Below are 16,659 nucleotides of genomic sequence, written 5' to 3'. Positions count from 1 at the left end.
TTTAAGACAACTCTCGATTTATGTTTAATTGAGTTTAATTATCCACGTCTCTTGAATGCATCACAGTTAAAGAAGGGTAAATTTGGTTCAGAGTGTGGTCTGTCAGGCAACGTTGACAGGACTTGAGATACAACGATCTCTTGCTCTTATTCAGACCTCCTTGGTTATATGCACGTACTTGATTGTGTAATTTCTAAATATTAAACACTTAAGAGGCAGTTGTGGTAGATGAAGGTGCGTCAAACCTGGAGCGAGGGGAATAATTTGTAAGGCAGCCTGGCAGGCAGTATAAAGGGCAGCGGTTGACCCGCACATGTCCCTCTGCGAAAGAAAGTACATATTCCAGCGGCTCAGTTTTCGTTCCGTGTCTATAGCAACCGCGAAGTGAAGAGAGGGACTGCGCCCAGTCTGTGCTGGTGAGTGTGTCGCACTTGACTCCGAGTTTTTAACATGTTACTGTAGCTCACAGTGGAGAGGGACGTTTCTTCTCATTGTATCGTGTGTGAGAATATATACGAGCTCCGGGGATTGACAGTTAGACACACTGCTCCAGTATCCAGGGTTGATTGAAAGATCCATCAATCAAGCTAACAGCTACTAGGTGGAGCAGGTGAGCTGAGCTGAACTAAGTCAGCTTTTACCTTATGATGCTTTCAGTGTGTGGCCAATGGAAAAAAAACATGGCTTCTACGGTTATTTTGTATTATTTAGTAGTTTCCTGAATTTCAGTAACTGTTATAGTTCTTGTGTCGGTCAAACTGTTTGTGGAGGGAAATTACAATGAATCTGTTACTTATTAACAGTAAATCAAATCATCTGGAGATTTGAATTTCACTTTCCGGTCTGTTACTTTCACTTTCATCGAATTATTGAATGCCGAAAATGAATATAAGCACACAAAGTCGCCCACATAGAGAAGCAATAACAACATATATGATATGATGAAAGGACAGACTACCTTGTTTGGGGCTTTGAAGTTTTGGGGTTCATAGTTGAAACTTGTAAGTCTGTCAGTGTCAGTGCTGGTAACGATAGATGAGAGCTGTTACCCACCTAACCTACAAACTAGCTTGTTGGATAATAACGGATTATAATTAATGATAATTAATGATTAAATGAATTCAATAAGTAATTATTAGGCACTGTAGTAACCCACAATGAGAAAACACCTTGGTGACTGTGGAGAAAAAAATAAACTGCCTCATGTACTGGAAGAAACCCCCTGAACCAGACCCAATGTGGGCGGACATCGAGAGAGGGGGGGAGAGGAGAGAGAGGAGAGAGAGAGGAGAGAGAGAGAGAGCTTTCACTTTCATCAAACTATTGAATGTAAAACAGTGAACAAGAATTGTAACACACCCAACTGCTCACATAAAGAAGCAATAACAAAATTAAAGGAGCACCAGTGATAAAAGGACAGTCATTTCTGAAATGAGAATTAAATAATAACAATGATAAACTTAATTTATACGGCACCAAGGTGCTTTACAAGTTAAAATTGAAGGCAAACAACATTAATTAATTAAAAGCAATCACACATTAGAGCACAAATACAAAAAATAAAAAGTGCTGCAGATGAGAAAAGAGTTAAAACAAGATACAATAAAAAATTATAAAAGTGTTAGCAGTCTGTAAGATCAGAACTCGAGGAAAGCGCACCAATAACATGTGTCATTAAGAGAGATTTAAAAGAGGATATGGAGGCGTTTTCCAGACGGATCTCCTCAGGGAGATTGTGCCACAGAGTGGGAGCCCTGACAGAAAAAGTCCACCTCAGCAGCTTTGTTGAGGACCTTAGGACACAGCCGGGCACATATTGTGGCAAAAGGTTTGAGATGTACTGAGGTGCAAGTCCAGCGGGTAGTGGATGAATTGCAACAGAAGTTAAAAATGGAACGTGTTGAACTTGTGTCACTGTCTTACAGGGAATCACATCTCATCAACATCTCTGACAAAGTGAAAGTCAGCTCATTGGGTGAAAAACATGGCTGGTAGTAGCAGTAATAATGGTAAGTCTGGTCTATTCTTTCAGTGTTGATGTAAATAGCGAACCAGCCTGGACACCAGACCAATCAGAAAGCTCATGGTTATTCACTCTTACAGATGGGTCTCTTCTCTCCTCAATTTCTCTCCTTTCAAGTCAACCAACCAATGAGAAACACTTGCATAGAAACCCCATGATTTCAACTTTGTAAGTTGCTAACATACCTAGGAGCTAACAATGCCTTTGGGAAACAGACCCCAGTCTGATTTCCATCCATCCTGAGACCAGTCAGGCCAATCACAAGCATTTTTATAAAATGGGGCTGGTTTGATAGGATGACGGGCAGAGGAGGGCCCAATGGGAGCGCTGCTTTAGTGTTTTCCTGAACAACCAAGATGGCTGACGGTGATGTGGAGAGGTCTGTCTAGTTTCACTATTGAGACAGTTTTAAACTAGAATGCACTCAGTAGAGCGCATTTCTACACCAAGGGCCAATAGGTCCCTGAATTATAATCACGCTGCACCAAATTGAACACACTTAGAAACCGGTCACATAAATGTGCCGGATTCTTTTTCATCGAGATCCATTAATTATTCCCTGGGAAATAGTGAAAATGCCCTATCTCGCAATAATAAAGTGACCCATACCACATCCTTCCACCAAGTTTCCATCTTGTAGTTATTTGCGTAATCTTACTTACAAACAAACAAACAAACCAACAGGAGTGAAAACATAACCTCCTAGGCGGCAGTAACAATCTGGATGGTATATTTTCTCAAACAGAATAACAGCTGCATGCTTTATTCACATGTTTCAGAAAAAGACCCATTTGCAAATGAAACTTGGTTTGCGGTGCCGGACTGAAAAAGATGTTTTGTCACTGAACTGCTTTGCATCACTTTTAATTTGCATGAGAAATGAGCTAAACCTCATTAAACAGCGAACAGTTCTAAGACCGTAAACAGTCACAAGGTCCTCTGTGCTAAATCTGAAGTTGTTTCTCTCTGAGAGAAGGTTGACAATCATGGGGACAAACAGCAGATTACTCTGCCACAGCCCCAAAGGGACTCTGGGGAAGGTACAAAGAGAAAGAGCTCATTAGCTGTGGAGGTGTGAGCCTCAGAGGATTAGTACCTGTGCATGTGTGAGACCTGACAGTATCCACCATGTTCACACTGTCAACATAAGAAGGGAGAAAACTTGCCGTCCATGTACTCTGCTCAAATCACTTGATGTCCCAATTCCAACAGCCACCATACTGGAAATCCTGTTAACTTGGATACATTTTTTTGACATAATGTAGATAATATATATATATCCACTTGCATAATTTTACACTATCATTGTGAGTTTGATAGTATCTTATAATATCTGGATTCTGCAAGAGGTAGGACTATAAACGAGAGCATGTCTTGACCAGGATAATTTAGCCAGCTGACAGTATTCCTGGTGTGTTTGTTCTTCAGCTGTGCAGGAAGAGCTGGCCTCAGTGGAGGCTGAGCTGGAGTTGGTGGAGCTGCGGATCACGGAGCTCCTGCAGAAGCAGACTGACCTGACTTCTCGCAAGAATGCATTACTGCAGCAGTCATCTTCAACTTCCTCAAAGTCATCGAAAGCTCAGTCTGTAATGAGCAAAGAGGAACTGCAGCGCTACGATGGCTCAGGTATTGTTCACACATCGCTTCATAGTAAAGCCTCTTTTAAACATCTGGCTTTTGTCTGCAATGGGAATGGATTCAATCGGCATTCACTGCCAGGTCAAATGACACTGCAGTAGATACAGGTTTTTACCGGTTCCAGTTCCTATTGGCATTGATGGAAACATGGCACAGTGAGGTGAGAGAGTGCCTCAGTTGTTGGTGTGTTCGTGACGGTAAACATGAAACACTGAGAAATAAATGGGAAAGGAGTCAATTGCCTTTTTAGCGGGTTTATCAATGTTTAAAAAACCTGTACATGCACTAATTTCTGTTTTAAAACAGGTATTAGCCTCAGTAGGTTTGTATGTTGACCTCTTCAACTCTCTTCATGTTTGTTAGATTTCCCATGGTCCAAGGCAGTGGAGCAGGAGCTAAAGAAATCATTCCATCTCTCCAAGTTCAGACCACTGCAGCTCCGGGCCATCAATCTGACCATGTCGGGCAAAGATCTCTTCCTGGTTATGCCGACAGGAAGAGGAAAAAGCCTCTGCTACCAGCTGCCTGCAGTCTGCTCCGAGGGTACACTGAAACATCTACACTCTACACACCTACACACACATGCACAAACAAATACAGTGTGGGAGATAAACCAATGTCCATACACAGCTCAAGTTCACACACAACTTAAAAATTCATAAGATCATTCTGTGTGTTCTGTTTGCACGTTAGTGACTCGTGTGTGTGTGTGTGTGTGTGTGTGTGTGTGTGTGTGTGTGTGTGTGTGTGTGTGTGTGTGTGTGTGTGTGTGTGTGTGTGTGTGTGTGTGTGTGTGTGTGTGTGTGTGTGTGTGTGTGTGTGTGTGTGTGTGTGTGTGTGTGTTCAGGTTTTACACTGGTTGTCACTCCCTTGGTGTCCCTAATGGAGGACCAGATCATGTACCTGAAGTCAGTCGATGTGTCAGCAGTAATGCTGAATGCATCCAGTAGCAAGGTAATGACTGGCTCACTTTCACTCACCTTTCAGTCCAAAGATGTTTTCATGCTGTGCTCAGTGATTAACTCAAACACAATCCACAGTACACACTGTAAGTGTCAACAGGTTTTTCATTCTCTTGATATAAAGTTTTTTTGGGGAAAAAAACATTGACATCATGGCCTGTGAATTATGAATAAAAGGAATGTTGCCGTTTATTAAATTGGCTAAAATTAACATTTTTGGTTATATTATAGCTATATATAAAATAACAATGTGTAATGTGAAATAGTTGGATCATAATGCTAAACCTGCAGAAAATGATGGCCTGATCTGTAGATTTCTTCAGCTTCACAGCGAGCTTTAGCTCATTGTTTAGCTGTCTGGTCTGCAGCTTTACTGCCTGGTTCACCCTCACAGCTCTCATAGCGTTGTTTGCAGCCATAGCAGGCAGCAGTTTTCTGTTAGAAAAGTTTGGTTTAAACCAACATACATTGCAGTCAGAAAAACAGTCAGCGAGTGGCTCTTAAACATAGGGCAGCATGTAGGGGGTTTAAGTCATCAGGTGAGCATGCACTCTGTAATTATTGGTTGTGTATATATAAGCAACTGTTTGCTACATTAAAAAAAAAGGGGATGATATGTTGTCGTTGAGTTTACAACTTGAATCCGATGCCCCCAGGTGGACAACAATTGTTATTGCAGGTCAAAATATACATTTAGGAAGCTTTAATCATCACAGACTAAATCCTATATTTGTGGTGAAAAGCAGGGTTGTTCTCATTAGTGTGGATGACAGGGATGTTTTTAATGACTGCTTTCACATGAAAAAAATACTATTTTTGACCTCAAGGAGCATGCTAAGACAGTCATGGCTGGAATGACTGACGTGAAGGCCCCTTTCAAGCTGCTGTATGTGACTCCAGAGAAGATCGCCAAGAGCAAGCTGCTCATGTCTCGTTTGGAGAAAGCCTACAATGCAAACCTGCTGAGTCGTATCACTGTGGACGAGGTGCACTGCTGCAGCCAGTGGGGACATGACTTCAGACCAGGTGACCGCCTCCTGTTTACTAGTATAAACACAACCTAAGTCATCTTCTTCAGATCAAATAGTAGGTTTATTTAAAACAGTTTAGTGTGTGTCACAATAATTCATTATCTTCACTCTAGATTATAAGCTGCTGGGCATCCTGAAGAGGCAGTTCCCCAAAGTGCCGCTGATCGGCCTCACCGCCACGGCAACCAGCAGCGTCCTCAAGGACTGCGAGAAGATCCTGTGTGTGCCACAGCCAGTCACTCTCACAGCTTCCTTCAACCGAACCAATCTCTTCTATGAGGTGGTAACCACAAACAGACACACACACACTTAATACACCTCTGGCCCTACTTCCATCTGCTAACAAACCTGATACTGCATTTCAGCTGCTTATAAAATATGAAAGTTAAAGTATCTAAAAAGTGTTTTTATTGGCATGTTTAGCTCATTGCTACAATTTGAATTGACTTAAGTTCGGTGATGTGAAAATCAAAGAAACGAATCAAAGAAAATTACTGTAAACTAGTTTTTATTTAGCACAGCTTTTGATACTCACACCTGTTAAACATAACGGATTCAACAAGTCGATGTCACACCTTTAGAAAATGTGACACTATCAGACTTTTTTTCTGTTCTCAGGTTCGTATTAAAGTGCCTGATAATGAGGCAGCCTTAAGTGACATTGCCTCTCTGATCAAGGACAGATACAAGGACCAGTCAGGTATGACAGAAAACAATACTGCTGTAATGAATGGGGCTTGGGGCTTTGAAGCTCTCGGGGACTTTGAAGCTCTCGGGGACTTTGATACTAGCATTATTGAAACTTTTAAGCCGCTCAGTGTCAGTGCTGGTAACGTTTCTTGTGAGCTGTGAGCCACAAAAAAACTCAGATAATATACAGTATTGGCTTGTCTGATAATAACAAATTGTAAGTAATGATCATTTATAACAAATAATGTTGGATTGAAGTCTCTTTTTTTATACATAATAGTAGATAATACTAATATGTAAAAAAAGGATCACTGAGTACTGATTTGGACCTTTGTTACCATGGCAATGGTTGAAATTTCTATAATTTACTGTAATGCATTTTTTCAAGACTAGGTCCAAATCTCCAAAGTATTTTTTAGATTAGACTATATGGATAATTTGAATTGTAAATATATACTCACACAGCATTTTTTTTTTACTTGTGTGTGTGCATGCCACAGGGATTGTGTATGTGTTCTCTCAGAAGGATGCAGAATCTGTGTCCTCTGAACTCCAGAAGCAGGACATTGTGGCCTATCCCTACCACGCCAACATGAGCCCTGAGGACAAGTCCAAGGTTCACCGCAAGTGGACCTCCAACAAAATCAGGGTATTGGGTTGTGACACTCATATTTCTGTTTCTATGAGCACTGGGCCAACTTTGACTTTGTCCTTCGGTTCATGATGAGAATACTGTATACTGTCCTACATTATGTGTGGGCAAACTTACACCCGACTCTCCAAATCACGACATTCAAGCAGCTTGGTAATGGCTGTCCAATCTGCCGGAGACCTATTTTAGTTTGATTCGTACATAGTTAAAAATGTTTAACACACTTACTGAAATAATTTTTTCAATGAAAGGTCAGCCAAAAATCAAAGGAAGTTGACACCTGCACCCACTTTGTATAAACACAACTTAGATAGTGAAGTTGCCAGTGTTGTAGTTGAACAGTGTGTGTTTGTGTACAACTGTGTTGTCCTCCAGGTGATCGTAGCCACTGTGGCATTTGGCATGGGCATTGACAAGCCCGACGTCAGGTTTGTCATCCACCACACCATCAGTAAGTCCGTCGAGAACTACTACCAGGAGAGTGGACGTGCAGGTAGAGACACAGCTCCTCACTTATCAGGACAGCATGTGCTACTATGTACTGCTCTAGTATATTTACAGATAGAAATGTCTTTTTCCGCTGTCTGCAGGTCGAGACGGCCAGCCAGCAGACTGCATCGTCTACTTTGGTTTCGCTGATATCTTCAGGATCAGCACCATGGTGGTGATGGAGAACGTTGGTCAACAGAAGCTGCTGAAGATGGTCAACTACTGCCAGAATATTGACCAGTAAACACACACAGATACACGCGCGCACACACACACACACACACACACACACACATATTTTAAGTTGGGGGGGATGCCAGACAAACAGCTATTTTAATTATAGATAATTAATAGATAAACGCATTGTGTTTGTGCAATATGCAAATCTACAGCAAAGACACAAACAAACTTGCCATGCATGTGGAATTTTGATGATTCCTCTCACTACCCTTACACAAACACTCAATCCACGTTTGGGTGTCGGACCCAGATCTTTGAGTCTCGCTTCAGTTCAATATAATTTATTTCCTCCACACTGCTGATTCGAATGTGCCCCAGGTAATCTGCAATGAGAGAGCTCATCGTGCTGAACCTGCAACAGTGGCAGCAGGTTGGGTGTCACTGTTCTCTTGTCATCTATCAGTATTGTGGACGTTGGTATTGGTGAATCATTACACCACTGTTATACACAAAAGCCGTTTTCAGACATGAACTCAGGAGAATGTCCTCACAATTGGGTCCAGACTTTCTTTGAAGTCTGCCTTTCACAGATGAACAACACAGTAGGAGATTATCTGCTCAGACACATTCATGAAAACTCAGAAATCTGTATTCAGGTGAAGGGTGGCTCAGCAGGCACTGGAGTTCAGTGCACGTCTGAAAGGCAGCTACACACGTGCAATTTCTCAATACTTTCACATTGTGTGATAGACAATAGACGATAGATAACTGATATTACTGCTTAATTTGAACATATCATGTTTATTGTGTGAAGGTGTCGGCGCTCCCTCATGGCTGTTCATTTTGATGAGGTGTGGGACGACGAAGGCTGCAAACAGATGTGTGATACTTGCCGCAACGCAAAAGGTGCGTGTGTGTGTGCGTGCGTGTGTGATACATTTTAATAGGAAGCCAGCTTGTGTGTTTGACATTTCAGCCAAGCATTTGTAGAGATGTCTTTTGTGACTCAGCTGAGCCATCATCTAATCTCCACTCCAGCAGACTTCACGACTGTGGACATTACCCAGCATGCCCGGCAGGTGGTGCAGATATTGGAACTGGCAGTGTCTATGGATGAGAAGCTGACTCCTCTGAAGCTGGTGGAGGCCTGGATGGGGAAAGGCAACGCTAAGCGCAGGAAGATGATTCAGACCACTACACTGTCTCGGCTGCAGGTTGAAGGTGTTCTTGTGCAACTGCTGGTGCAGGGATACCTCAGGTGACCTCTTCTATTGTCTGTGTGTAAAGACAATGTAAAGACATTCTATGGGACATATGTGTGTTAACTCTTCCCTTTCTGCTCTTTTGGTTCAGAGAGGACTTCAGCTTCACACCATACACCACCTACTTCTACATGAAGCTGGGTCCCAAAGCTGCTCTGTTGACGAACCAGACTCATACACTCAGCATGAAGATGAGGCCAATAGAGTCTGTATTTGCTGTGGTGAGTTTATTCATATCTTTCTGTCTCACTAAGCTTCAGTGCTAACAGATCAGGGGCCTCATTTATAGAATAGTGCTTAGGATTCATACTAAAAGAGTTTGTGCTGAAAATGGCATACATAAAACTACGCACACCTTAAGTTGAATAGCTTTTATCCTGGCATCACCCAATAGAATTTAATTTGACTGCTTTAGACAGAAAGTCTCCAGTGCGCTCTGTGTGCCTTACAGCACTGTCATGTTCACTTCAGTGATTTTACACAAAACAATATGAAAACTAAAATTGTACATGGGGATACAAGCACAGTCTTAGAAGATATTATCAAAAACTAGTAATTGATCCATTTTGTTAGTCTTTAATTGTATTTTATTGAATCTGATCGGTTTATATCTGAAGGGTTCTTATGCAACAACTATGCCTCAGGAGCACAAATAAACCTGCTAGTTTAAATTTTTATGATAATGTCGATCTGGCTTCAATTCACCACCTCATGTTTGTGTCCCCAATTTATCTTCTCCAAAATGTTCATACGCATGGGTTAGAGTTAGTGTACAGGTGCAACTTTTGAATAAGAAGTTTTGTATCATTTCTGTTTTGTGCGCACGTTATGAGGCCCCCAAACATTGAGTTAACCTTAGCCAGAGAAGAGCATCATTGTACTGTTATCAACTATTATACATCAGTTACTTCAGCTAGTATGTCGACCACAAACTCTGACTTCTGTGAGTTGTCTGGTTACTGGTCTAAATCTTTATTAATAAATACTATAAAAATAGATTCCAAATGTCATAATATTGTCCGACCCCACTATATAAAGTGAACATCTGCCCTTGTTCAAATAGTTTTTGTTCTTTGTGCCATTTTAAGCCACAGGATATATATTTTTATTAAAACATTGTAAACTTTGTGTTTTCTAGTAAAGTAGCTGCTTTAGCAAAGTGATGTGAAATCTTAAGCAGAGTTCAACTGATACTGGAGTTTTAAAACAAACACTGTTTGTTGGGATTCAACTTTCCCCCAAAAAATTGCAAGCAAGATAACGGTAGCAGGAGCATTGTTGTACTGATTCATAATCTCTGTACAATGTTTTTAGACCATAAAACTCCAGTAGATGTTGATCTCTTCTTTTTAGTGCTGAACTAAACTTTTTTTTCTTTTTATCTCCTGTGTTTGTTCATTAATGTGATGTTTTTCCTTCCAGTTGTTTAGTTCTCTTTGTGAAGTCTCTCTAATCACTTTCTCCTTCTAGTCCTTTCTCAATATCACTTTAAAATGTTTTTCTCATTGTCTCTAACGGTCCCAAGGTAAGTCTTAAAAATTTAAGCGAAATGTTGTCACTTTTCCTCTGTACACTGAGAATAAGACGGTCTATACAAAAACCTGTTTTACAGAGTTTTACATCCTTTATTTTTAGCTCTGTGAAGACAAATAACCCTTCACCATCATCACAAAGCTGCTGATAATGATCATTAGTCTTCTAACTGTATTAATCATAGATGAACCATTGCAGATCATGTAGATTCCACGGGTGTAGAGGATGATAATCACTACTCCCTTAGATTTATAATCCATTGATGTTTGGGTACAAACCTTTTGGCATCGAATTCTGCACCATGGTGAGCTCTATTACTAAAATGATGAGAAAGTATTACGATAAAAGTATTTATTCCATGTACTTTATGTGCATGAAAGTTTGGGCGAAAAAAGTCAGACAAATAATCTTGACTTAAAGTCCACTTCCTAGCGTTTGTCATCTTGTGAAGGATGCAATGATGGTATGAAAGAGAACTGAGATTTGATTCAAAGCTCTAGATCCTTCAGTTAAAATAATTTAAAGTAAATATACATTTTTCTATATATTTCAATATTAAAGTCATTTATTGAGCAAACATTAGCAAGTCCATCTACTGTTTAAAAAGATGGACGACATAGCAGCTCACAAAAGTGAAGCCAAATCATCCATGTAAGCAGATTGGACATGGACAAAACCAAAAACTCACACATTAAATACAATTTCCACAAAGATGATTTCTGCATTTTAGGTAGCTCTCATCACACTGAAGTATCTTCAAGTGTTCATGTTTCTGATACGTTTGGTTTTAATTATTTATTTGATGATGGGGCTGAAATATCATGATTGACAGCTGAGACTGACTTTGGTGGTATTGCTGGGACCTTTTATATCTCAGCATCAATGCAAAGGGTTGCTAGTTTCAGCCCTAACCTTGAATTTACTGCAATAAATACTGGTCAGCGGTGTCGAGGAGAGTAAAGTTTTATCAGGTCATGAAAATGTTCCATGCAGATGTAGAAAGTTGGAGCATGAAATCTGAAAGACGACATGAGTTCAGTGGACAGGATTGTTTGACCTCTCTCCTGAGCTCATGCAGTGATACCATGGAAGATACTGATATATGTACATCCTTGTCCAGACCTGAGTGTCCAATGTCCTCCCCTGTAGTGTTCCTTCATCTACTCCATGTAGTTGTGAACCCTCTCAGGTAAAGACTGTTGTTAATGACCTGCAGGTAAAAGCTGCGAGTGTCCAGGGCAAAGCCAAAGAGGGAAAGAGATCAGTTCAAAGTGCTGGAGATGCCCCTGTGTCCAAGAGAACCAAGAGAGCCCTCCCCTAGTCCCTGGCAAAGTACAGTCCATCATTCTTTTCTCTGTTCACTGCTGCTTCTTTTGGCATTAACTGTCCAGACCTGTACTTCATTCTCTACATTTGGGTCAGACTGATTGGGTGATGGAGGACTGATGATCCCTGAAAATTTGTTTTTATGTAATTGATACTTAATGAAAAGCTTCATGATTTGTGTATTAATAAGCATGATATCATCTAATGATGTGTTCAGACAAAATGCAAAGTGAATTTTTACATAGTGTGGCTGCTGGTTTTGAGTATGTAGGGACCGGGGAGGGCAGCTAATGCTAACCTGATTTTGAATACAAACCTCTCTGAGTCCTCTCCTTTTTTTTTTTAAGTACAAAATTTGTAGCATACAACTTCTGATGCGCAAAGATGGCAACAATAGGTTTGTCCTTCAGTCTGGAGAATGTCATGCTACTAGCATTTGGTGACATATCATTTTTATTTATTTAACAGACACATACGTGGCTATTCATGCATTTGCATTGACTTTGTATGGAGCCGCGCTGTGAGAAAGATTTGCTGCACGTTTTGTCTGAACACACCATAATCACTCGTACCCTGCAGGCTTGGGCAATAAAACATTGTTGGCACAACAACCTGTAATTGCTTTTTTAATTTGTTTTTTTTTTTAAATTGACACCACACTCTGGTTACCGTTAGTCTAACGTTATGCCTGTTTAGATTCAGAGTCTCATGATTCTAGAAAACTTCCTGCACATTAAAACTGTACATATGTAGCTACAGTTTAAATGTGGTTGCTTTACCCGTCCTACAGATACTTCTGTAAGGAGGTTCCCACCAGGGCACCACTTTCACAGATAGTCAGATGTCGTGATCGTCTATTGCTCCCTAGTTTACTCCATTGTGTTAACAAAATGTACAACAGCCTAGTTTACTGATAGCGACAGGTCATGCATTAGTTTGTCAGACAGTCTGGGAATTAGTCTCTTTTGTTGAATATTCAACCCTGTAAACGTCAAGTATTGCCCAAGCCTGTCCACGCATGCTACTACTAACTTTCACTAATATTTCATCACACTGACTAACATGCTCAATTAAATCTCACTGCAACGACAGGTAGGATGAACTGTCTGGTCATTGTAGCTACATGTTGCTTCAGAAGATATATAAGTAATGAGCATGGTTACTGTATTCTGACATACTGAGGTATCACATGCTCTAGATTATTCCAAAAGGAAGTTTTAAACGCTTCACATCTCTGATGATGGCTTTCATGGTTACAGGACACTTCAGCTGTTAAAGTTAACGAAGAGGAGGTTGATTTGACCTTTGACCTCATTGAATTGGACAGCAGCTGCTCCCCCCAACCCAAACAGAAAGTGTTTAAAGATCAGAGGAACGTCTCCAGGAAACAGGACCAGAAGCCAATCAGCCAGACAGACAAAGTGAAGCAACAGTTGGCAGGTGGACATGGAGAGGAAGAGGACAACCCAGGGTCCATCATGTCCCAACATGTCATTGAGGTTGAAATCAACATAATAGATAATGCAGTTGTCAGTGAGAGTCAGAAAACACCATCACGTCCAGTCAAACCATGTTCCAAACGGAAATCCACCACTCCTCAGAGAGCGAGGAGGAAACCTTGTGCCGATGTCAGCACTGCGCCCAGCTCTCCATCCCGGACCTCAGTCATCTCCGAGACTGCGGCTGAGGAGCTCTTTGAGCTGAGGAACTATTACAGCAAGCAGCTGAGGAGGATAAACTACATTTCCCATGAGCACCTGGGACAGCCCAACGAGCCCGGGGTGCTGGCGTGCATCAGGGAGCCTCTGAGGAGCCTGCGTCTGCCCCGCAGGGTGACCATCGCTGAGACGGCCCGCAGCCTGTGGACACGAGTCAGCAGCCGCCGCAAACTTCTGCACCGCTGACATCAGAGAACGGTGGTGTTTTTTTCATAAAGGTTTACAGTTATTGTTACACTGTAATTATGGTGCTTTGTTTAACTGCTGTCAGAGGTGCAGAAGCCACTGTGTGTGGGAGTTAAACATGTCTGCTGGTCAAATGAAAGATCAGAAACATGCTGCCAAGCACTTCATCCATCCAATAATCTGACCTGGGAACACTGACACATGGAGGGAAAATTGTATTTGATTACAAACAAAAATGAAGTTATAATTTTATAAGTAAAATGTTTTTCATGGGCTCATGAAAATGTGACAAATCTCATAACTGTATTGCTTTGTTGCGAATGTTCTGAATCTGGATTTTTTTCAGCTGGATCTATTTTCTGTTATCTTTGTATTGATGCTGAAAATCTACTGACAAGCTAATAAACTGAATTCTAAAAAGTGGAGGGATTTTGATTACAGACTACCATCGTGAGTCTTGTTTGATTGGGCGAACTGGGATGATCTCTCATACATGTAGTGTATTGAAGTATGAAACTGAAATTCAAGTATACACATTTCTCTGCTTCAGCTTCCATGGTCTACATAGAAAATATTTAAAATCCAAAGGAAGAAGCATATTCTCTTTCTCAATGGCACTTCCTGACGAAACCAGACAATAGCATTTCTTTTCATGTAACAATAATGTTGAGAAAAATACTGTATTCACTGTTTTTCTATTAGTTTAGCTTAAAAATAACGTCCATCTTTTATCATGATGTGTAATATCTCTGCTGATATACTGGAACTATAGTTTCACTCAGTTCTTTCTGGATCAATTAATTGTATCCTCAAATAACAAAGCATCTCTGTACACCTGAGATGGAGGAGAGCACAGCTTGAATCAACGTAAAAAACAAATTTATTACATTTCAGAATGAACCTTTATTTCAATAACTTTAATGTGCAATCATGTTAATGTATGTATTATTGCTATTTTTTAAAATTATGTTTATATTGTCTCAACTTTTATATTCTCCTATGCTTATATTCCATGTTTAATTATTAGGCTACTTTTTAACTGAAACTCATTTTTACTTTCCTCTTTGCGGCTGTGACAGCAAATTACCTCAATATGGGACTAATAAAGGATTATCTTATCAGGAACAAGCATTCCAAACGTTACAATCTGTTGACCACAAAAATGAGGTCACATGGTGGATGAGACGTCTTAAGAAACACATTCATTGTCCAAGAAAGTTGATGAAGATGAGATCTTTTCTTTTAAAACCGTAATAAAATCATTAAAAGATGGGAGAGTAGATCAGGACAATATTCCCAGTATTTAAATGTGAGGGCACTTCAACACAATCCACATAATGGACCCCAGAAAGGCTCTCTCTTTTACATGCAGATACAAGTGTCTGCCAGTGTCAGAGTTCTGCAGTTGCAATTTTCCCATCCTGCACCTGTGTTGTTTGAATAAGAAATCTATTCACGCCCAACGGAGCACCCATGGTGTGGTCAGACACATCATTGAGACATTGTTATCTTGAGGCAGAGGACAATGATTTGTGCTTATGTCCAACAAAAACCGGGTCTGGAGTTGCTGGTGATTTTTTAAGGCTTACCATCAGGATAGTAGCTAGTATGTGCCTTTTGGCAAATGCCCAACAATTTTACGCTTGGTGCAGAGACCGTTTTTTCTGATGTCTGTCTCATTCCCCATCATCAAGGCTCATGCAGGTTGGAAAGTATTAACTATGGATGTTGCTCTTTGCAGCTGGAAGAGATATTAGCCAGAAAAATCACCTCAACCACTACATTTGGATTAAATCAAAACATGCAGCGTTTCCTGAGCTGGAGACTGGACTTAGCTGGAGACGGTTTCCAGTGGCACAATCAATCCACAGTTGGTGCTATAGTGAGACAGCAGGAAGGTGTAAGTGGGACATAGTATGTGTGTGTGTGTGTTGTTGGTAATGAAGGGCCAATGTTAGACCTGCCTTCTCATCCAGAGCCACTGCAGGGAGCCAGAGATCTCTTTTCCACATACTGAAGAGAGTCGAGGCCAGGGCCAAATACAAGCCAATGTTTTTTTTCACATCACAGACAAAAGTCGTGGTCATAAAGCAAACTTCACAAATAGTGAAACAGACGTAGAGCAGCTCAGTGTCTCCTTTCTTACGTACCTCAATGTTAAAATGTATTTCCCTGGAGTGTTTTTTTATGAGCCATAACTTAGAGCGGAGTTTCCTGTAACTAACGTGTTTATTTGTGATTTAAAACATAAACACAGTGAAACAATCTGAAAATTATTTCTCATCCACAGTTTTGCCCTTGCTAATGCTGCTGGTCCATGTATCTTTTGTTAATTTGATGTTAAGTAGTTTTCATAATCAAATACAAAATTCTAAACAGAATTTTTCTTTTTCATGGTCAATAACAGATCAGCAAAATATAAAAAATGTTTTTACTTTCATGCACTTGGTGGGGGGCTGTGGATGAGGGGTAGAGCAGTCATCCTCCAACCAGAAGGTCGGCAGTTCGATCCCAGTCCAAGCCCCATCTGCATGCCGAACTGTCCTTGGGCGAGATTCTAATTCCCAAACTGCCCCTTATAGAAATAAAATAGATGGCTGCTAATAGATGTACTCAATGAATGTGTTTGTGAATGGCAAACTGTACTGTGAAGCGCTTTGAGTGCTCATCAAGACTAGAAAAGTGCTATATAAATACAAATCATTTATGTACTTGACTTTTCTATTTTATTTAACAAAAAATAAAATCACCTGGAAACAGAAATGAAAAATAATTCTAGCTCTTTTGAGATAGCCTCAACATTAATTGTCAAGTACAATCAACAATGAATCATGATAGTGGATCATTGATCCTGACTGTGATCATTGACGATGGTGGTCGATCGTGATTGTGAATTATTATTACAACTAGATTGCTTAGATATACAATATGCCTCTATGTACTATTATTGGCAATACCTCTATCAATAA

General features: G+C 40.5%; 1 protein-coding gene across 4 annotated transcripts; it reads left to right on the top strand.

Annotated features, from left to right (window-relative positions):
• The first annotated feature begins 260 nt into the window (after positions 1 to 260).
• recql (RecQ helicase-like) lies at positions 261 to 14,111 on the top strand. Of its 4 annotated transcripts, XM_034578613.1 has the most exons (16): positions 261 to 416; positions 1,926 to 2,009; positions 3,452 to 3,649; positions 4,025 to 4,204; positions 4,509 to 4,615; positions 5,451 to 5,649; positions 5,768 to 5,934; positions 6,273 to 6,354; positions 6,845 to 6,993; positions 7,372 to 7,489; positions 7,587 to 7,723; positions 8,478 to 8,571; positions 8,707 to 8,923; positions 9,019 to 9,148; positions 11,677 to 11,787; positions 13,042 to 13,174. In XM_034578613.1, exons 2-15 carry the CDS (start codon positions 1,985 to 1,987, stop codon positions 11,779 to 11,781), a joined length of 1,908 nt encoding a protein of 635 aa, XP_034434504.1. In that variant the 5' UTR covers positions 261 to 416; positions 1,926 to 1,984; the 3' UTR covers positions 11,782 to 11,787; positions 13,042 to 13,174. The 4 variants fall into 4 exon arrangements, with proteins under 4 accessions (XP_034434504.1, XP_034434503.1, XP_034434501.1 ...); XM_034578612.1 differs by lacking the exon at positions 11,677 to 11,787 and having other exon boundaries at positions 13,046 to 14,111; XM_034578610.1 differs by lacking the exon at positions 11,677 to 11,787 and having other exon boundaries at positions 8,704 to 8,923; positions 13,046 to 14,111.
• The last annotated feature ends 2,548 nt before the right edge of the window (positions 14,112 to 16,659 follow it).

Source organism: Hippoglossus hippoglossus, chromosome 23 (genome assembly GCF_009819705.1).
Source record: "Hippoglossus hippoglossus isolate fHipHip1 chromosome 23, fHipHip1.pri, whole genome shotgun sequence".
NCBI lineage: Eukaryota > Metazoa > Chordata > Actinopteri > Pleuronectiformes > Pleuronectidae > Hippoglossus > Hippoglossus hippoglossus.
Note: the sequence above shows the minus strand (reverse complement) of the source record. Positions and strands in the feature narration are given on the sequence as shown.